Genomic DNA, 23156 nt, shown 5'->3' with positions numbered 1-23156 from the left:
TAAATAAAATTAATAAAAATAAATACTTAAATAAATAAAAGGGACAATTAAACAGAAGAGTAAATAAAAAAGGGAATTAGTACAAAGATAAATAAATAAAGAAGCAGATTAAATAAAAATCAATTTATGTCACATCTGATCAATTTATTAATGGTTTATTTTGTATATTATTTTTGCTACATTTAATTACATATTTATATATCGAGTCATTTATTTATTGATTGATTGATTTGTTTTATTTTGGCAGGTTTCCTCCTCCGTAGCTGTGAAGTCCTCTGCTTGTCACTCAATCATTTAAGCGCATTGTGAATATTTTACATCCAAAACACACATCCTACACACACCCGACTCTCCTTTTAATCTCTTCTCTTCCTGCATCATTTTGATTTCACCTTCCCCCCCACATCCCGAATTGCTCTGCCGTGACCACACCCTGCAGCATCTGTCTCTCCATCTTTCTCCCATTCAGCGCCATTACATGATTCTTCCAGACAAGGTCCTTAGTTAAGGGTCTGCGCTGTAATTGCAACCAAGGCGCCTGCCTGCTGAAACACTGTCGCCTCGCTGGCAGCCGTACTCTGATTTATTTGGTTGAAGACATTTTACTCACTCTCAAAATGATTGAGGGAGCCCTTGGGGCCTTACAGGATTGGAATGCTTATGACGGAGAAACCTATGATTTAGTGTCCATGTACGTTTGAGGCTGTAATTGTTTTGTTTACATCAGTGATGCCCTCACATATTGGTGCTGGAAAAGGATTTTACTGTATGAAAGTGGAAACAAGCATACAATCAGTGTCCAGTCAACACACTGTCACTCCCGACTCGTCAAATACCGACGCTTGGTCAGTGGCCCTACGCTTCAAACTATGACGTGAGTTTTTACAACCCAGTCTTACTGGAAGGCGTATAAATACCACAACATTACATGGACATTCCGCATGCCATGAGTATGCATTTTAGCTTTTTCGGGTGTCATTTGTACGCCATGCAAACGTCCACAGTTAGGTTCAGGCAAGAAAACCTCGGGTAAGGGAGAACGTCATGGTTAAGCTTAAAATAAGTAAAACACGTATGGAAAAAACTACGTCACGTGACAAAACATCACTAATCTTACACAACAAAACACCGGTCAACAACGGTCTTGAACACAGACTGGTTAAAAGTCCTGTGTTTGTTGGACCCACCCGCACGCAATAAGTGTTTTTTTTCCGCTTTTTATACTACGTCACTAACTCTTACCGACGCATTTATACACAGATGCGTGTACATTGCAGTCAGTACAAGATACATGGCGTACAAAAGACATGCGTAACTCAAGAGAGGCGTACTTACTGCACGCTAAATGCCTTGCGCATTATCGTGGCATTCTTTTCGTGCAAATAGGCTTGTTTTTAGGTTTACTTCGAAAACAAAAGTACTTTGGATTGGCTTAGGATCTCGTAGAATATGTATGCTTGTTAGCATTAAGTATGTAAGTTACGTAACAAAACTACCGTAAGGTTAAATAAGTCACCGCTAACTTAGTTTCACACGCGACACAAACGGTCTCCTGGGTGAAAGTCTTGTCTTTATTTGACCGAATAGAACCACTAATTCACACCCGCCCTTTGCAGACTCTCTAACTCTTCATACTAAGTCATTGGCTCTGACCATCTAATAACGACTTGGATGGGTGTACATACTGTACGTAGGAGTTGGTTGAAAGCCTGGTGCGTCCCATACAGAAGCGAAAGTCTCCGAGGGGCACTGAGCAAGCATCTGCATTTGACGTGTTAGGAGTAAGAATGGAAAACTTGACACTCATCTTGTGTTAATAATGTAGCCTTCAGGTTTGCTTGTTAGCAATTACCATTTTTCTATCACCACATGCAACAAAAGGTCCACAGTCACATTCAAACTGGATGCGTGTTCGTCCTTTAGGCCACAATGATGTTCCCATTTTGCAATTTTTGAGCTTGATGGGTTCAGAAAAAGATTTATCGGACCAAAGGTGGTAGAATGTTTTTAATGACGGAGCACATAGCTTGCTGCGGGATAGATAACTCAGCCACCACCACAGAGACAACCCCCTTCAACCATAATCAGCAGTGGTTGGAAGCCAGTGATGGATCATTTACTTGTTGCTCCACTAACAACTGATTGGTGGAGTATGAACCTCAATGTGTGTTTCGCCCTTCCGTTAAAGTTCCTTGCTGTCATGCTGGTGACACCATGTGTGACTATTTACTCTCTCCCTATTCAACAGTAAGAAATTCTTCAAAATGTTGTAGTCAGAAATGTGCAGTGTCGGCATAATATAACCCTGCAACTGTGGTTCAAACATAATGTGTTAGACTGGAGCTACATGCTGACATTCTGAACCTAAGCCACCTGCATTGTTGTGAGCTTTTTCTTTTTAGCCTTTAGTAATATTCCTCTTTCCAAATGAGGTTCAGACGAGATTCTTAAGGTCAGATGTTGTTATATACTCCCTTTTTGCCATGTTTGCATCTTCACCTCCACCTTGGTGTGTCATGAGGAAGCAGAGAGCAGTGTGTCCTTGGTGGTCAGGTGACGTCACTGATATTAAATGCCTCCGGCATACTTATGTGTGTGTGTGTGTGTGTCGCGCATATATGAATGCAAATCAAAGGTCCATTCTCTGTGTGTAGTCTGCATCTTATTCACTCATTGTGTGTGTGTGTTTGAAGTGTATGCATGTCATGGTTTGCTGTCTGAGCACAAACTTGGGCCTGGGCTACAGCTGACCTTTTATGGCATTTGAACAAACTCAGGACACACACACACACACACACACACACACACACACACACACACACACACACACACACACACACACACACACACTGACACATGGCTGACCTGTAGACTGCATAAAACATGCACATACACACACACACTCACTCATCCATATGCAAGTGTGCTAAGTCCTCCATAAGTCTGGCCCTAATGGACGGTAAGGTTTAACTTCCTGTGTGACCCGTGGGGGGGTGAACCTCTGGCTGTTTACACACATCGCATTATGTTCCTCATTACAATCTGTTGAAGGAGGGATAACCGGGACGGCTGGATGTGTGTGTGTGTGTGTGTGTGTGTGTGTGTGTGTGTGTCTGTGTGTGTCAGTGGAGGGTTAACTGGGCTAAATCGGGTGGAGGAGTAATGTGCTATCCTCTCTGCAGGCTAGCCTTGACACCCCACTGTGTGGGTGCGGGTGTGAGAGAGAGTATGATAGTGTGTCTGCCTGAAGTGATTCACCTGCTGTCTGAGTCATCCTCCCACGTCCTCACATATGCACACACGCACACGCGCGCACACACACACACACACACACACACACACGCCCACATGCACACAGCCTGCTCACCACCACAACCAGGGCTTTCTCACTCCCAACTCGTCAAATACGTCAGCTTGGTCAGTGGCCATATACGCGTTAAACTATGACGCTCCATATACCACTCAAGCGTCAGTTGCCTCTAGTGGTCGTAGTAATCATGACGGGAGTAAAGAAGGAAATCAGGTGACGTAGTTTAAAGAGCGACACAATCTGCTTAGGTAGGATGTCGTGGTGGATCGACGGGGCAAACAGATGCAGAACTTCAACCCAGGAGGCGGCTGCTTGTGTCCTGCATCAAATCAACATTGACTTATTTTAACTTACGTACGCAAGTTAACTTAACTTACATAACGTACGTAACATACTTAATTTACAAAATGTACTTAACTTATGCCATGCACGTAACATACTTAACTTACGTTCTTCTTTTAACCAAAACCATGATGTTTTCCTAAAGTCAACCAAGTAGTTTTGTTGCCTAAAGCTAACCAAGTAGTAACGTTACGTACTTAACTTAGGTCATGCAAGTAACATAAAGTTAATCATGTTGAAATCTATGGGACTACCCTGCACGTTGAAAAATTACACTAAAAGAGGTACCCAATGCGTTAAAAGGTTACGCCAAGGGGTCCAGACCAAACGTCCGTATGTGACGAGATGGTAGTGAGAACGTGTCGACACGATACATCCGTACTGTACACAGAGACCGTTCACATCCTTGGCCCTGTGTGTGTCGGTTATGTAATCTGCAGTGCGGTTGTCTCTCTGTGCTTTTTCACTGACTCACTGACATAAAATCAGCAGCAGTGATGAAAACCATCTGCTGCGTTCGAGGTCAGTTCACAGCCCTTTTGGAAATGTCTTCTCCGTTTCATTGTTGTGCTTCTCTCTGAGCTTCTGACATCGACTACATTTCTGCTTTCAGAGTCAGACGGGTCTGACTAAAATTTAATAAGTGTTCATTTACAGATTGCACACATTACATTACTGACTTCACAAAACAGACACATCATTTCTTTTCATGCTGTTCTGTTTTGTTTCACAACAAACTCCATAGCAGATTTTGACAATTTTGTGTATTCTTGCTCGTCGGCAAATAAGGATGCCCCAAAAGAACATAACTAGACCTTTTACAGAACCGTTTGCGTCAACTGATGAATTCAGCAGAAATAGATCCAACAGGTAGAACTCATTTCCATAAAGTTTCAAGTGTTATAGCTCTGTCTGCTGTTTATACAGAATTCTTCCACTAACGCACTCTTGGAGGGAGGCAGTGAGCAGAGTGATAAGGTTTTAAAAGCTGACATATCATACTACATGTTGGCTGAATTCACAAGTACACTTCAGCGATTCTGAAAAGTGTAGAAACTGCACCAGCCGATATTTTAAAGGAAAAATCCAACCGTCTTGTCAGGCCACTTCAAAATGGTGCAGCAACAGAGATGAGAGTAATTCCCCCCCCAAAAAAAATTCTGGTGTCAAGCTTGGTTGCTTGTGGGAAAACATCCATATACCCACAGCAAATTACACAGGAAATTCAGACAGTAGGACCTTTCAGAACATTCACTATAGAGAGGAATGTCTGGAATAACAAACATGAGCACCGTGTGTGCAGTTTACTGACGTCAAGGTACGTCAAGTGGATTGAGTATTGGAAAGACCAGCGATCATGTTCTGTCAGGAAAGATTCTGTTTGGTCAGATTTTTATTCTTGACATCTCAAGTTTCAGTGTCAGCGGTCAGACAGCGTTGCGCTCAGGAGCTGCTGTATATTGTCAGAAAATCCATTCAATTTGAATTCCTGTTTAAGTTTTGACCAATTTCTTGCTGCATTAAAAAGGTTTATGCTTGATTACATTTATTATTTTAATAATAGATCATTTAGTTAAAGGCAGGGTTGATGATGTTCTCCAGTCTCCACTATCTGTTCTATTGGTTGAAATGGTCTTTACACCCCGACAGCGATCCATTACTGATGAGCTCTGAAAAAGGAAAAGAGCCGTCATCTCTAGCTGCTGTAATCCTGTAAAAACATCTACCAATCACTACCCCGCGGTCAATGTTTAAGTCAAACCTGATGTGGCCTTGCCAGTCACTTCCACACAGCGAGGCATACCGCTTATTAATTAAACACTGGCATCGGATCGGTACTCGGTATCGGCCGATACCCAAAGTCCGGGTATCGGTATTGACACTGAAAAAGCCGGAACGGTGCATCCCTTCTTGTGAGTATCAAAGTATCGATACCACAGAATCGATCCGCACATCGCCAGTATGTCATGAAGGTTTCCTCAGTACTTGAACGCACCACAGAGCAGCAAATGTCACCTGCACACAGACATTGGTGGCTTCTTAAATTCTGTATTGCACATGAGACTAAGCTTTAAAAACACCAGTATGATCCTTGAAATAGTCCAAGAGTGAAGAACAGGCGACAGGAGAGTTGTTGTTGCCAAGGTAACAACTATTGTGAACAATAAACAGTGAAATCTTGTCTTTGTAACAAAGCAGGTGAGTGAAACACAAGTACAACCTTTTGTTTCTTTAACACTTTGGTGATCCATTTCTTTCGGTTGAAGCAGCCAAAGTGTACAAAGCGGTTCATAGTGCAGCAGCTTGGAGTCATGTTGTGTAAGGTGTGAATGCTCGCCGACAAGCACGCCAATATTTACAGCCGGAATTTACAGCGGAGTTTGACCTGGCGTTCATACCCGTACGGACGATATTGGAATATATTCCAGCTCCCATCCCGGCCAACCGGCTGATGGATTTCCAATGCTCTCTCATCCGTGCTCCTGGCTCTCCGGTGCTCTCCCTCCCACCCTCCCTATATCTATCTATCCATCCATCACTCCTTCACCTCTTTCTAATAACTCCAAAGAAAGGGCCGGCCTCAAAGAGATAAAAGATGACACTGACATAAAGAAACGGCATGAAATAATACTACACTGGAGCAGATAATGTCATTTCTTTCAGCTGACTGTGTTCCAGTCAGCGGCGGAGCAGGTAATTGAAGCGGGGAAGCTGGGCCCTTTACACCCTCCCTGCAGTGTCTCAAATGCAGATCAGGCTCCGTGATAGTGTCTCGGCCGCCACGCTAGCTAATTACACTGTGAATCCCCAAGGACCTGTATCAGGCTATATTCATAATGACACAGTGCCACACCACACTACCACTTTAAACACCGTCAAACTGTGTTCAATGTAGACATGGCGGAAAGAAAGGGAAAGAGGTGCTCAAGGAAATTAAATTGGTCTCTCCCCTGTGCTGTTGGTATATGCTTTTTCTTCTTCATTTCAATCGTCTTTCTGTCTATCAGTGCTTCGTTTTATCTCCGTTTCTGTCAGAGACCCTCTTTGTATGCTATATGAACATGCGTCCTTGATGGATGGATAATCAGGCAGCACAAAGAAGCATAAATCCATGTGTAAGTGTCTGCAGAATGCAATGAAATACTGTCATCTAAAGGTGGACGGGGATGTGTTTGATCACAGTCAAAACATTTGTCGCTACGTACGTGAGCAGAAAGAAGAAACTCTCTGTGCGCTGATCAAACCGTGGCACGCACATATCAGCGAGGAGTCGACAGAGCAGTGACATACTGATGAAAAACACACCATCAGGATGAGGAAAAGATGAGCGGGGTCATTTTAGGCGGTTATTTTAAAGGATGCCAATATTACAAGTATGAGCACATGTGCCAGAGTGTGTTCTGGCAAGGGGAAAGAGAAACAGTCAAGATTAGGGCTGCACAACTAATCGAATATTAATCACGATTTCAGCTTCCCACAGCTAAATGAATATATGATCGACTGCGATATTGACGTTTAAAATATGCTCCGCTCAGAGAAAACTCTGCTGCGTAAATGAAGCTCTTCTTACACTAACAGCCGATCGAAGCCGTCCGGTTCTCAGCAGTCTCACATATCCGAGTTTTTTCCGGTCACACTTATACATGTACAGCTGCAACATGATGTTTTTGCGTCGGCACACAGCGGCACAGTCAGCAACGTCACACACACACAAATAATAATAATTATAATAATAAATTGGATCTATATAGCACCTTTCAAGAAACCCGAGGACGCTTTACAACGAGGGCACACGAAATCATACTAACAATAAAACAGAGGAAAAAAAACTGTAGCCAGGTAATTAAAAGAGTGACGTGTAGGAAGAGATTAGAGGTCATAGGCATGGATGAACAGGTGGTGCTTAAGATGTGTTTTGAAAGTGTCCAGGGATGAAGCATTTCTGGGGGTGGAGAGCAGACCAGTGTCAAAGGAATCGTAGTTTCCGGGATGGAGTATAGGGATGGAGAAGGTCGGTTAGGTACTGAGGGGCATGGAGGGATTTGTATGTGAGAGGGAGGAGTTTATAGTTGATGCGGGACTTGATTGGAAGCCAGTGAAGATGGATGAGTGTTGGGGTGATGTGCTGCCAGGGCCTAGTGAGGGTGAGAACTCTGGCAGCTGAGTTCTGGACAGACTGGAGCCTGGACGGTATGGATGTTCTTCAGTGTGAGTTAAGAAGACATAAAGCTGTGATTTGATACAACCGCAAGTTCAAGCTGTAACTGTGTGGAGGAACAACCTTAAAAACATTTGGAACAGCTAAACGCTACAGTGATGCGTTCAAATGTAATCTCGTAAGAGATGTTTTCACAGCAATATAAAATAGATAATAGAGAAGGAGTTATGACGTGTTTAACTTCCTGCTCAACTCTAGCTCTAAGCAGCTTATAATATATAATTAGAACTACTAATACCAAGGTTTTTATTTTTTTAATCAAAGCATGGATAAAAATACAATCTTTTATTTCCTAATCATTTGATTTGTGTGTTTTTATGCAAATAACCGCTATAGATGACAATAACAAGTAAACATTTAGAATTTTTTGATGGTTGGAATTTAGCACATCATGGAGGTGAAAGCAGCGCTCTGTTTATTTACATGTGAAGTAGGAATAAAAATAAGTTGTCCCTAAAATATATGAATAATCATGATCTTATTATTGATCAAAAATAATCGTGACTATCATTTTGGCCATAATCGTGCAGCCCGAGTAAAGATGCACGTATAGGATGTGATTGAGCTCCATCAGATCTTGACACAATCACAGTCATGTAAATGGTATTTGTAAAAGCAGCCTATGTTTCTTTAAATTGACCCTTCCGGTTGAGAGGAAAGAATCAGGATTAGGTAATAATAATCTGAAACCTTTTCATAGAAACATTTATATAATAGTAACTCAACCTATCGCCAGTTGATGAAATCCGTTTTGTTTTTTCTCTCTGAACATCTGGTATGTGGAAGGTCTTTAGGGTTTAGAAAGATGTTTAAATGTTCTGTGTACAGGAGGTGGACAGCATGACACTTTCAGGCAGCTGTTTGTTTGGAATAATAGAAGGAATGGAAGATTATGCTCTGTAACCCCCGTTCTATGAACACAGCAAGAGTAGGAGGAGCTGCAGGCTGAACAGACAAGAAACACACCACACAAGAATGTTGATATTTGACTTGAATCTCACTTTCTACAATATGATGACTATACGGTATGATAAATAAACTGTTATTAAAGTTAGGGAGGGATTATTATTATGTTTTTTGTGCAATTTTGTAGCTTTCCAGTGGTGTTCCTTATGTATTCAAATCCGTACAAATTTTAGTCAAAGTATGTATTCTGTAGTGTCAAAATGCTATTTTCCCATGCCCCTCTAAAAAAAAAAATTCCCACGTTACCTGACGTAGGTTTCTGCATGATGACTTTGCTACTTAAGTATACATATATCCGTATCCATAGTAACGGCACGGAAGCTAAGCAATGTCCTGCTGTGGAAGCCGCGTTAGTTCGGATCCGAAAGTCACAAAATAACACAAACAAACTAACCGATCGCTGCAGCGGTAGACCAACAACTCTCCTGTTCTACGAGGTAAAAATAGAGTCCGGTACGGTGGCTTTGAAGAGAGCACAGTTCCCCGTCGGAAATGGATGTCTGATGGCGAGGTAAATATTCTCAATATAGCGTACATTTAAACTGATATTGATTTTTTTTTAGGTTGCTTCAATAAGATTTTCTGCTGCTCCCGTCCAGAGACGCTTTACATCGCCGTCAGACCGCCATTTCTGACGAGGAACTGAAGCCGTTACATCTCTTTCTTCAAAGCCACCAGACTCCATGAACAAAAACGGTAATTTTACCTCGCAGAACACGGGACTATACTCCAAACTAACCATTTCAGTTGTTTCCAAACATAGCACAGCTAACGGTGACTCTGCTTATGCTATCAGAGTTCACATTAATCAGAACCTTATTGATTAGCTTACTTTGGTAACCTACGTCTCTGCTTTTAGCTAACGGCTGAGTGCTCGTTTTCCATTTGAAAACCCCGGAAAAATAACGCAGACGGAGTCGACTTTTAATTAAATTAACTGTACATGTGTGACCGGACACAAACTCCTGTTGCCTGCTTGAAAGTCAAAATGAAATGTGATTTACGACTGTACTTACTATTAAATACTTACTATTACATTTACTGTTAAATAGCATCACAGACCGCTGTGGGTCGACTTCCTGCACAGACGTCTATACTCGGTCACAGTGGGTTAAAGTGAGGGGGAGTCGGGAGTCGGGAGTCCGCCACAAGTAGAGAAAGACAAGCTTACTTTTTTTATTGTTTCTTTTCCTCTCCTACGTCTCGTTGTTTTTTTTTATGCAACGCACTCGGTCCTTCTCCTTTCGCCTTGTCATCCGTCAGTCCAGAATCTGCTCTCCCGCTCTTTTTACATCAAACACACACACACACACACACACACACACACACCTCTTGTTGTATTTCTCCTTGTCCTGTTTTTCGGAGGTACCGTTGTGCACTATTACCCCTCGCTTTCACAGGTAATACGATTAACCTCCTGATTCAGGAAAAGGAGAATAGCCTTTGTTGAGACCGCAACATTAATCCTCTGCACGTAAGATTTATGTCTCTCTCTCTCTCTGTCACACTTCCTCTCTCACACATCCTCTCTCTCTCTTTATTTCTCTCTCCAGCTGTGGCACATGACATCCTGGCTGCATGAGCAAGCCTGTAACACACACAGGTACACATGCACGTACAAATACATTCATAATATCTAGACTACACACACACACACACGAGAATATTCACCAGCTCTCACAAACATAAAATTCCGACTATACCCGGTATACACAAACAAGCCATTCACAAAAGTAATGTCCTGCCAGAGGGGACTGTGGGAAAATGAGTTTTTGGATGGATTATTAATGTGTTGTGTAGCCTGGCCCTCTGCCCATGGTCGCTGCTCTTCTTGTCCTCTGAAGTGGCGCGTTGTCTGCGGTCCACAGTGCACACACACACACACACACACACACAGCACTCTAAATCCCATGGCGAATGTTGAAACATAGGATTAGTGGAAACACAGGCTTTCATGCCTATCCCAAATGTTTCGAAATCCATGCAGGGATTTGGTGATCTGACTTACTGTGGCCATCCTGTAATTATGGGTTGTGGTGTGTGTGTGCAGCTCAGCGGGGGAATCGTGGTGGGGTTTGCAGTTTGGTTGATATACTGTATATCACAGAGTGGCGGTAGACTCTGAAGACATCAGAGACGTGTTGGAGCCGTTGAGCCGGTTAGAGTGGATTATTGACCAGCCAAGAATTAGTAAAACTAGTAGAGTTATCATCGCTGACTTTGTCTCAGAGCACATGTGAGGGGGAGTTTTGGTGTGATTGCCACTGAATCGTATGAGGTCACGGAGCACATAATGAAAATGCCCTGTGGGAATAAAACATTTTGTGGTTCTGGCATGTTAAGACTTGCTTACTGTAGGACGTTGGGATTTTTTGTTCAGCTTTATTATCCAGTCCCTTTAGGAATATTGTTAATCTTGTAACGTGAATTGATGCAGATTCACAGAATTCCTGAAATATTTTAGTTTGCAGGTCTGCTCAAACAATGCAACTGTTTAAAGGTCCCATATTATATTACATGTTTTGCTTTTTTATATTATAAAGCAGGCTTAAGTCCTATATAAATACTGTGAAAGTATGGAAACACTCAATCCACAGGGAAATACACACAGCCCGTATTCAGAAACTCTGCATTTGATACAAGCCGTCAGGATTTCTCCCCATTTGTGATGTCACAAATATACAATATTTAGACCCTTTACATGGTTTTAAACGTAAACATTCTAAATGTGTCCCAGTTTCTTCCCGGTTAAAGTGTATGTGAATGTCATCAGCTGACAGGAAGTATACATGGACCCAAGCTGTTGCCTAGCAACGCAATTCTGTCGCAATTCCGTCGAAATGCGCTAAAACGGAGCATTTAAGACAGAGAGGGTGAATACAGGTATATTCAGGCCGGCAGTATGAGGAAAATACTGGGTTTTTAACATTACAGCATGTAAACATGTTCTAGTAGAAACACAAAATACAAGTATGATCCTGAATATGAGCATATTATGGGACCTTTAAAGGAAATAGTCAAAACTAAAGAACTCTCTTTTTACTAATTACTACTAACTACTTTGTTATCGTCTCTTATCAGCTATGATACAATATAGAATTTATTAAACATTATTAATTTTCATTTCATTGTTTGTTAACAGTAAAATGACTATTAACTCATTTTAATTAACTATCAATTTACCATTAATTAATGATGTTCTTCCTTAAAAAAAGTCTATTTATTTACAGATACTTTAAGGCAGAGCTTTACTCCCAGGCACAACCCAATCTCAGTTTTCTCTGTATATATGAAAGAAATACAAATTGTGAAGGAAGTGAATCTTGGTTTTGAAAGCTCTGTGGCAGCAGCGCTGTAGGTGCTGCGTGTTTAAGTGACTGGATGTTTGCTTGGTGTGTGTGTTTTTGTAATCAGGGTGGCTCTGTGGATGCTGACATGTAATTGTGGTGGTGTGGCTGCTAGTTGTGGCGCTGACATGTGGAAATAAGGAACGACTCTCTCTCCGTCTACCATCTCCGTCTTGCTCTCTTTTTCTGCACAACACATCTCGATAGAATCATTACTGTCCCCCTTCTTGCTGTCTGACGTCCTTCTCATCTGCCTCGATGTTCTCCTCTCTTATTACACTTGTTGCAGGGAGGTGTGAGAGCTGTCTTCTGTCAGACAGCCGAGGAGGATGTTGAAAGGCACAGCTGAGCAGTCTGTTATTTTACTTTTAGCTTCCTCCTTCAGGGAATGAGTTATTGGATAACTTGAACTTCAACATTTTAGGAGACAACATCAGTTCATGTTTAATTAAATATGACTAGTTTCTTTCCGCTACCCTTTGCCCTCTTTGTCCAAATAGCAGATCTGCTTTCAGGGGAACAACCAAATAGTGATTGTTTAATTTAGCATTAGGGATGCACTGATATCACTTTTTTAGTACTTACATTTGGGTACTTGCTGATACCGAGTACCGATACAAGTACTTCTCTGTGCCAAAAGACCCTCGTTAACAGCCAGCTGGAGGGTGTGAGCGACACACGGCAGGCTGGGGAGTCCCGAATGCGGTGCACCGCGACCGGCTCTGGGTCGGCTTGGAAAGGCTCGGGGCGAAGGTGCTTCCCGGGGCCGCGGACAAAGTGTCACTGGGGCGGTCTGTCCTTAGGGCGCCCCAACCGCGTCGTGCCCCCAGGGCGGGGCTCGGCCAACGTAAAAGGCGCCAGGGGTCTGCGGCGATATCTGACCCGACCCGTCTTGAAACACGGACCAAGGAGTCTAACGCACGCGCGAGTCAGAGGGTGCAAGCAAAACCCCGTGGCGCAATGACAGTAAGGGCCGGCGTGCCCCTCGCGGTCGGACGCACCACCGGCCCGTCTCGCCCGAAACCTCGGGGAGGTGGAGCGTGATTGGTGCGATAGGACCCGAAAGATGGTGACGAGAGGTTAACGCCACGCTGCCGTAAAGTGGTATTGGTGCCTTTGTATCAGAGTCGTTTTGCGAGTACGAATACATGAGCACAGTATCAGACCCAATATTGGTATCGGTATCGGTGAATCCTTAGTATTTTACAACAGGTTTGAATGCGGCTCAACCAATCATAGTCAAAGACCGGAACTTTCCGTTGTATAATTAACCATAAAGAGTAAATAGTATTTCACCCAAACTTTTCCTTCCCCAGCTGAGTCAGAGCAAACATCTTTGAGCTTTTTTCTGTGCTGTCAGATTGATGGGACTTCTGGTGAATATAATGTAAACAGCCCATCAGGTTGCATCAGTCCATGGTATATTTAAGGAGATTATTTACATAGTATAATGGGAAAAGACAGAAATTTTGCTTTTGGTATCTGAAAAATATAGAGTATTCATCCTCTTAAAAGAGGTCATTTGACAGCCTAGCACTCGTGCTACCTACCATCCCTTTTTAAGTGTCATAAGTAGTTTTAGCAGTGTTTTTGAAACTGTGTGAAGCCAAAGGCAGAGCTGCCCAGAAATGCATAATTCCAGCAGAATGTATTAAGAAAAACTTTAAAATCCAGTCCTTAAGCAGTGATGGCCTGAAAGCATAAGTCATCTTTTTGGAAGAATTTCCCCCGACTTTGATGTAAACAGCGGCTAACTGCGAGTGAAAGGTCTCTGGGGAGAATGTAAATGCAGAATGTGCAGAAGTACTGCAGCGTGGTCACACTGACTGTGAACGTGGGCACCAGGAAGGAGCAGAGACATGCACAAATAATCCAACGCTGGTGAATGACATTGTCACAGATCAGCCTAATGGCTTCTCAGATCAGCCTAATGGCTTCACAGGCAGCGTGTGAGGTAGACGGATCAATAAAACAAGCACACCAACACTTTTCAGGTGCTCGGAGAGGGTGTGAGTGGGTTCTGAAAAAAACTCACCCCGTTAAATCTTTGTGTTGCTGAAAGAGCTCATACTCTCTTTTTAATAAAGGTGAACAAGCACAAAGAAACACACAAAGCCTACAAAGATGAGTAGTAATAACCCTCCAGACAGAATGACAGTGCTCAAAAGAAACAGAATTTTCACACTTACAATGTGTTATGTTCATTTTTATGCTTTGTTTATGCTCATTATGTTTTCAAGTCATCCGTCCGTCCATACGACCCATTCTCATGAACGCGGTATCTCAGGAACGCCTGAAGGGAATTACTTCAAATATGGCACAAACCTCCGCTTGGACTCAACGATGAACTGATTGGATTTTGGTGGTCAAACGTCAAGGGTAACTGTGACCTCACAAAACACATTTTTGGCTATAACTCAAGAATTCATATGCTAATTATGACAATTTCACACAAATGTCTATAACAGGATAAAGTGATGACATTGCACAGACATGGATGTAAACTGAGACTTCACTGGTTGGTGGAGACATACAACCGTGAGGCGGTAATTCTAGTTAAAGCTGAAGTAGGTGAGATTGGAGCAAATATGATTAAAAAAAATATTTTTATAAAACGGTCGCTATATGACAGTAGAACATGAAACAGGTAACCTGAAAAAAAATCATGTTCCTCTGTTTCCTCCGGTGCTCCTAACGGCATCTGCAAGATTTCACATACCGGAGGAAAACAAGCAGTAAGAGATGATCTGAGGTCTGCTGTGCAGCTGCCGTCTCTGAGAGCCGGCTGTCAATCACTCTGAACTCCGACCAAACGGTCAAACTAGGCAGCGCTGATCAAATATGAATCAATATTCTGTTACGTTTATGCCTATTTCTGTCCTCAGATGTTCTCAGAATCATCTTGTAGTGCACGGTTTAGCTGGAAAATGAGAAAGTTTGTGACCCGGCCGCCATGCTGAGATCAGGTTGAGATATCTTGATGGAACGCCAAGTTCCGGTCACATGACCGAAGCACAGCCAATAGGAACGCTCTCTCAATGAAATGACCTGTGATTGGTCAAAGTCTCCCGTCACGGGCTAGATGTTCTAAAGCCTGAAAACAGAGCCATGAGGAGGAGGAGAAGTCTAGTTTTCTCTCAGAACACTTGAATTACAATATGCTGAAAGGTTATTATGGGATTTTTGCCCAATGATGCCAAAAATATATACTGCCTACTGCCACTTTAACAAAGGCGAACAAACACAAAGAAACACACAAAGCCTAAAAATGATGATGTAATAACCCTCCAGACAGAATGACAGTGCTCTATAGAAACAGAACTTTCACACTTTCATTGTGCCATGTTCATTTTTAGTCTTGATTATGACTGCTGTGCACAAATGTGCTCCATTGTGTCACTACAACAACTGAAAGTCAAAGAAATTTGGTTTTACCAAACATAAAAAATCAAACTTTAGCAAAAATACTTGTTTTTTGAACATCTGTCATCCAAAGTCAAAATCTAATGTTTTATTAGATACATATATGCGATATATCGCACAGTGCGGAAGTTGGCCCGCTACAACGGTCGCTATGGCAACGGTACACATAAACATGACCGCCGCTCTGACCATCCTGCTACGTTGATTTGAAATCAAAGAGCATAGAAGCAAAGAGACGAAACTCCAGTGCTTTTTTGACAACAGCTGCTAGATGGCATTGCGATAGCGCTGCCGCCATTTTGGACTGAAAATGTCAATGAGTCCATAGCCATGAATGTGTAAAGAGACGTCTGTAAATCAGAGGATCATTTTTTTTTAGGTAAATGAACTTCGCCCTCATTTAAATTGTTATGTGACATATCCGGCTCTGCCAGTTTCCTGCTAGCTGTATAAGTCTGTAATAATTGAGATATTGGCTGTAATTCATCACTTTTATTATCTTATAATACACCCATGGGCTGTATGCTGTGAGCCTGTAGCGTGGTGGATGTATTAACGTCTCTCTTCCCAAACGACCGGCTATCGGCCAGTAGCTAGCAGTGCTAGTAGAATGAAATAATCTGAATTTAACGTAGTATTAGCGAAGAATTTATATTGATTGTAGGCCATTTACTAATACATCCATGGTCTGTGATCTATTGTGCATCTATTTTGGAGGTCCTTGACGAGTGCTGTTTTTTTTAATGTCCATCGCTCACTCTCTGCTCCTCTGGGAAGCAGGCGGGCAAAAAGTTAAGTAAATAGTTATAATAGTATGCATATTTTTCTTGTTCAACACAGGCTGTTTTAGTAAAGACATTAAATGTGACAATATAATAGAAGTAATTTAGTTTCACTTTTGGGACGTTTTTATTGGTGTCCGGTAGTAGTTTTCAGTCCAAAATGGCGGAGGTGTAGCTCTGCTGCTGGGTTCCTGATGTTGCAATGGTTACGAACATTTGACTTTCACTTCTCGGCCATGTACGTTCTTTGTGTGAGTGTCCGTTCTACTCCTGTATTCTATCTGTATGGTGTGAACCAGCAGCTCTGCAGCCCCTAGCAACAAAGAGGCAGAAAGGCAGGCTGGTAAATAAAGCAGAAATACATTACAGAGCAGCTCCATCTCTCCGTCTCTCCATCTCTCCATCTCTCCATCTCTCCATCTCTCCATCTCTCCGTCTCTCTCTCTGTCGAAACTCCTCCAACTCCAATTTAAAGGCTTTCTGTATTTACTTAAGGTTAATATCTGTTCTCCTGCTTTCTATGATAACATGAACCCATTGTCTTCTTGTTTAACTCTTCATTACTACTTCCCTCCCTCCCCCTCTTCCTCTCCCTTACATATGTTTCTTGTCCTCCTCCTTCTCCTTCCTCCCCTCCCTCCCTGCTGGCCATCCCTCCGGTCGGCTGCAGAGAGTCAAGATGTTGCTTGTCAATAATTTAATAAGGAGGGAGCGCTCCCCTCTTAACCAGGGCTTTGAATTATTAACCCCGCGCGTCCATGTGAACTGTAACGCGTTGGTGCGCACACCAGACGTGACTGTACGTTAGCCTGGGTGTATGTTTTGGCCGCTGTGTTTACGTGTGAGACGTGATAAAATAATTGCCTGTCAAAAGATGATGGAGCATGCCAGCCCTGCACAAATCGGTACTTTCTGCAGCCCGTGTTCGGATTGTTTTGAGAGTGTATGTGTGTGTGGAGGTAGATAGTCGGGGAATACATGCCATGCATGTTTTATAAAGGCCTGTCTGCACTGCCTGGTAAACGAGATGCAGTCTTCATTTGTCTTGTCTTGAGTGTGCAGATGTGTGTGTGTGTGTGTGTTGGTGCAAGCATACGGTCATCTGTGTGTGCATCGGAGCGAGGCTACGCAAAAAGGTGTTTTGGAGTTAGAGTTTAAGTGAGTGTAGGTGTAGCATTGGTTATTAATGTTGATGTGTGTGTGTGAGCATGCCGCTGGGCTTTTTAAGTGTGAAGTGCTGCGTGTGCGCTTGTATTTCTTTCTTTGCTTACTGTGGCAGGAGTGTGGGAGTGTGTCTGTCAGTTCCTGTGCTCGGGTCCAGTGGCTACATACATCTCAATGAAAGGTGCAGCATTCATCACCGCTGACCGAGCAGAGGTGTGCTGAGAGAGCTGGAGGAGGCCGTAGTGGGTTTAGACAGAGCGCAGCAGGGCAGGTGGTTGTTGTTTGTGGTTTCCAAAAGTCAATGCAAGGGGGCGAGGCGCTGTAATCTATCCATACTTTTTCACGTCCTGCAAAATCTGTACATAATATCGGCGATGAGAGCGAATCATCAAACATTAATCTGTTAGAATGCCGGGTACAACTGGTTGTTTTCTAATGCTCGATGATAAACACTGAGACTGTAAGACCATCTTCATCATACTAAATGTTAGTGAATAAGAACAAGAAGACTGTGTTATAAATGTTAATGTTTCACCGGAGTTCATCATCAGTTTATCGGCCCCGAGCAGTGGAAAATAAATCAATAACACAACAATGATAACATCACGTTGTGTTTTGAACACAACTGATGCAACTCAGCAGCCCTCACTGTCGGATCAGGGCTGATTCAGGTGTGCAGGTTGAGGGTGTGGAGGTCTGGAGCTGGGAAGCCATGCAGGGTCTCTAGGCTATAGGCTAGAAGAACTGTCATTAATGAAACAGTTTTTCAAAGTTTTCTGAATTAGATATGCAGACGAAGGCTGTGATATGTGTAAATAATAAAATAATTATTATAGCAAGTTTAGTTTTTAAGCTTTTTGGACATTATCTACAGTATAATAATGGTCCAAAATTATGTAAAAAAATCATATTTTTAGGTCAAAAAGCTTCACATTTTCGTGGGAGAAGACCCCCAAACCCCCAAACCTCCACCCTGAATATATACAGGTTCTTTGCCTGCGATGTTTGTGGGTTTTTACCTGAAAAGACACAGGCCTGCTTGGCTCAATAACTTAGCTTTGTCTTGGCTTATTGTCTTATAATGATGAGTTTCATATTCTTTTTACTGCTCCATTTAATATTTGTTGGTGTGCAATGACGAAGGGTAGCCCGTAGCCCTGGGGCCTCCAGTAATATTAAGGCGCCCCTGCTTGTGCCCATCCATAATAGTAGTTATATGACTAAGTATTGATATGTAGTAACACTTTTACAATCCAAATCAAATAAACAGGATGATTGTTCCCGTTCTCTTCTCCCCGGTGCAGCTCTACCCATTTTGAACCCCTCCAGGTACGCCTCGTTTTCTTTTGGAGTGCTGATTGATTATGCATCGTGATTCGACAGCCCTCTCAGACACAACAGAGAAATTTTGTCCAGCAACTCGTCCACATCCCGCGTGACCACGCGCCCCGCCTCGCTGTGAATTTTAATTGGCCGCATCTGTGGGATTTCACAGAGAGGTGCTGCAGAGTGTCGGCGCTGCAGTTGGGGGAGAAAAAGGCTTATTAGCTCCTCACCTTTCAAAGCAAAGCAGGCGTGTGCCCTCGGAGTCAACACGACGCAGCGCTGCATAACAGATCGCTGCCTAGTTAGCTCCCGACGACTAGCTCGCCTTTGAAGTGTTTGCTGTCGGTTGGTGGAAACTTTCACCGTCGAGCATTTGGGTTCAGATTAGCGTTTTTAGCTAATGGCCCCTGAAGATTTAACTGCTGTTTTTAATGTCAGTGGTGATTAAAGTGCTGGTCTTCTCCTTAAAGCTGCAGTTGGTAACGATGATAAAAAAAATTTTTTTTGTCCTATTTGCTTAAAGGTCCCATATTGTAAAAAGTGTCATTTTCACGTCTTTTATATTATAAAGCAGGTTTAAGTTCTATATAAATACTGTGAAAGTATCGAAACGCTTAATCCACAGAATAATACACACAGCCCGTATTCAGAAACTGTGCTTTTGAAACAAGCCGTCAGGATTTCTGTCCATTTGTGATCTGTCCAAATCTACAATATTTAGACCATTTCACAGTTTTAAACGTAAACATTCTATATGGGTCCCAGTTTATTTCCTGTTGCAGTGTATGTGAATGACATCAGCTGACAGGAAGTAAACATGGAACCAAACTGTTGCCTAGCAACACAATTCTGTTGCAATTCCGCTGAAATGCACTAAAACGGAGCGTTTCAGACAGGAGGGTGCAATAAAGGACAATAAAGTTGTTTTTTAACAATACAGCATGTAAACATGTTCTAGTAGAAACACAAAATACAAGTATGAACCTGAAAATGAGCTGATATGGGACTTTTAAATGAATAATTTCAAATGCTCGCAAACTCTGGTCAAACTAGGCAGTGCTGGTCAAATATGAATCAAGTTTCTGTTACCGCAAAACTAGAAAGTTCGCTCCAGTCGGTGGGCGGTGCTTGGTTTTGGCTCGACTGTTTTCGACATGACGGCCGGGTCACAAACTTTCTCAGCTAAACGGTGCGCTACAAGATGTTTCTGAAAACATTAGGCAGGAAATAAACATTACAGTAACAGAATCTAGATTCAGATTCGATCAGCGCTGCCTATTTTGACCGTTTCATCAGAGTTCACCAGCTTCACAAGCGCTGATTGACAGCCGTGTTAGAGACTCCTCGGCTCTGATTGGTTGTTTTCCGTTGGGCACAGTGGGGTCTTGCCAGTGCCGTTAGGAACACTAAGAGGAGGCGGAGGAACCTGGTCTCATGTATACTACTGTCAGGATATAGTAACAGTTTGAGCAAATAAGCTACCAACTGCAGCTTTAAACAAGCAAACACATACAGTTCCACATGCTGTCAGCCATGTGCTGCTAAGAATGAACCACCTTGGTGCTCAGGGATGTGCTAGTTTGTTACCTCTTCCTCGGAGGTCTAGGGACTTTGTTTTGGAAGCTAATTAGCGTCATGTTTTCGCTCTCCGGGAGACTTGACGAGTCGAACGCGGACACGCTGGTAGATGGGGGAGGTGGCGGTGGCGGTGGTGGGCATCCTTCCCTCTTGCCTGGGATAATTTATCACGTGCATCAAAGATGTTAATTCTATATTTTGCGGAGAACTTGAAAGGAATCCAGTGATTTACCTGTCTTGTTAAATGTGGACAAATTGCCCAGAGAGAGTGTGCAACCTGCTCTCCATCCTTTTGATGCGCTCGCTGTTATCTAAGAGCTTTGAGTATCGCTGTAATCAGCGGGTGAGGGTTTAAAGATCGGGGGCTATTATTACACTCACTTTTCTCAAGTGAAGCTGCATTTCCTGGCTGCTCTGGTGATTGGACCACCGTGAGAAGCCAGACCAGACATAACAATGTCCTTGAACAGGACCGTTTGTTTCAGGTTGGCTGCTTTTAGGTGCCTTTTGTGCATACATTTACAAATCAGAGGGGTGCTAAATGGCAAGTGGACTGCACTCATACAGTATAGTGCATTTTTAAACGCTTAACAAGTCGCCTCTGACCCATTACCCGCCACACACAGATGGCAACAGAGCTGCAGTTCCAGGTCCTGTCCTGGAGCAATTTGTGGTTTCAGTGTCTTGCTCAAGGACACTTCAACATGTGGACAGGAGGAGCCATGAACCCACCAGCCCTGCAATTACCCTCTCTACCTCCTGAGCCGCAGCCGCCCCAGGTGAAGCAGATAAAAGAATTAATTACTACTTAGTATAAATTCCAGGAAAACAATTGTTAATCTCAAATGCAGACATAATCAATACCTTTATAGTAGCAATGGATTCCATGACTACTTGTATGTGTGAAAGTTGTTACTCGTAGTCGGTTCGTATATCTTTTTTCGTACGTTTTCCTACGAATGTCCAGCAGCACGTGTCAATTTATGCTTGTTACATGCATATAGTCTTTTCAAGATAAACTTCCGTCTTCAAAGGAAATAACTTTCTTCGGTTCAGGCAAGAAAGCTACTTAGTTTGGCTAAAGAAAAGATGGACTTGGTTAGGATTTGGCAACAAAACTACTTAGTTAGATTTAGGAAAAGATTGTCTTGATTAGGATTAGGCAACAAAACTACTTAGTTAGGTTTAGGAAAAGATTGTCTTGATTAGGATTAGGCAACAAAACTACTTAGTTAGGTTTAGGAAAAGATTGTCTTGGTTAGGATTAGGCAACAAAACTACTTAGTCAGGAAAACATTGTGCTTTGGTTTAAAATAACACCTGAAGTGGTGTTTCTTAAATACGTAAGTTACGCGACAAATAAATGAACATTGACTTTTGGTTTGACACGAGACACGAACGTCAGTCTTCTGGGCGAAAGTCTGGTATTTTTAGACCCACCCATCCACCCCGACCTCCTCCCTACGCGGTGTTCACAGCTCTTTATTATTTCCTGGTTGACAATTGCGTGGAATACATAAATTGATTTCTAGGGGTATGTACAAATTAGAGTGCAGTACTTCTCGTAGTTATAAGCTACAAACACAATACATGAGAGCAGCCTGTCGCAGTAAGAGTTTAATAGCGTGTTTTAGCTCATTGCTTTGGTCTTCCAATCTGCAACCTTCCTGTTTTGGTTCCCTGTCACCGCTCTAATAGCATTCATTCTGGCCGCAGCAGGCAGCTGACAAAACTCTGGAAGCCCACTGTACACTACCCGCCCAGCACAGAACGACAGACAGACGATGTTAGAGACTAGCTGGTGAACATATCTGAGCATTTAGCAGCTAAAGATATATATTTCTCCAGAACTCAGTGGAGCTCAACACTTCCTGCACGTGTTTCACATTAAAGTATTTGCAATATTTCTTTTTGAAAATGAAAATCAGAGCGGTGTTTATTCCATGACTACGTTGTTGCACTGAAGGAACTGATGTTGTTGAAATATAAATATACATTATGCTGAATGATCCATCGTACTACTTTCTATTCCTTTTCTTCCTGTCTTTGTTAGAGATCAGCCTGTTTGTGTTCCTGCCAGCCGTTATTTAACGACCTGCTTTTATTTGACACTTTGCGGTGCTGTGTGTAAAAAGGCAATTTGAAAGACACTGAAAATAAAACACATTATTGTACTTTTTTTTATGTATATCGTGCTTTTCCCAGCTTGCTTTGCCGGAGAAGCACTGTGATAAGAGGCAGTGAGAGGTAGTTACTGAAGAGCTGGACTCACATCTGTTTGTGTCACGTGATTTAATACACACACAAACACACACAAACACACAGACATATGCATATTATACCGTAACCTACATGCAAGCACACATGTATGTCACTCTGATATGTGCATGCATGCCTGCACTCACGCATGAATTGGTCATAGAGCAGCGTAAGCACTTAACACTCTGTCATGCTCAATCCCTACATAACTCCCTCTCCCTCGGTCATCGTATTGCTATCTCGCTCTTGCTACTGGTCTCCGTCACCCACACCCACACCCACACCCACACACCCACACACACACACACACACACACACACACAAATAATACTTAGAATTTGTTTTTACGCACCAACATACACTTCATTTTCCATCTGTCACACAAAAACCGTTAAATCTCTTTTTAATTTTCTCAGTATGCCGCTTTTATATAGCTTAGG

At 42.6% G+C, this 23156-nt stretch overlaps 1 protein-coding gene across 5 annotated transcripts in view; it reads left to right on the top strand.

The window, feature by feature from the left end:
- LOC141753855 (poliovirus receptor-like) overlaps positions 1-23156 on the top strand; it is a 370582-nt gene that overhangs the window by 108806 nt on the left and 238620 nt on the right. The window contains exons 1-2 of one of the 5 annotated variants that reach the window (XM_074612474.1): positions 9175-9348; positions 9437-9533. The exons of 2 other annotated variants lie outside the window; for them this stretch is intronic. In XM_074612474.1, coding sequence (XP_074468575.1) covers positions 9521-9533 — 13 coding nt within the window. In that variant the 5' untranslated portion in view covers positions 9175-9348; positions 9437-9520. Of the gene's footprint in view, positions 1-9174; positions 9349-9400; positions 9534-23156 lie in introns of those variants that run through there. 2 more of the 5 variants (XM_074612476.1, XM_074612475.1) reach the window with 2 other exon arrangements.

This window comes from Sebastes fasciatus, chromosome 17 (genome assembly GCF_043250625.1).
Source record: "Sebastes fasciatus isolate fSebFas1 chromosome 17, fSebFas1.pri, whole genome shotgun sequence".
NCBI classification, from domain to species: Eukaryota; Metazoa; Chordata; class Actinopteri; order Perciformes; family Sebastidae; genus Sebastes; species Sebastes fasciatus.
Note: the sequence above shows the minus strand (reverse complement) of the source record. Positions and strands in the feature narration are given on the sequence as shown.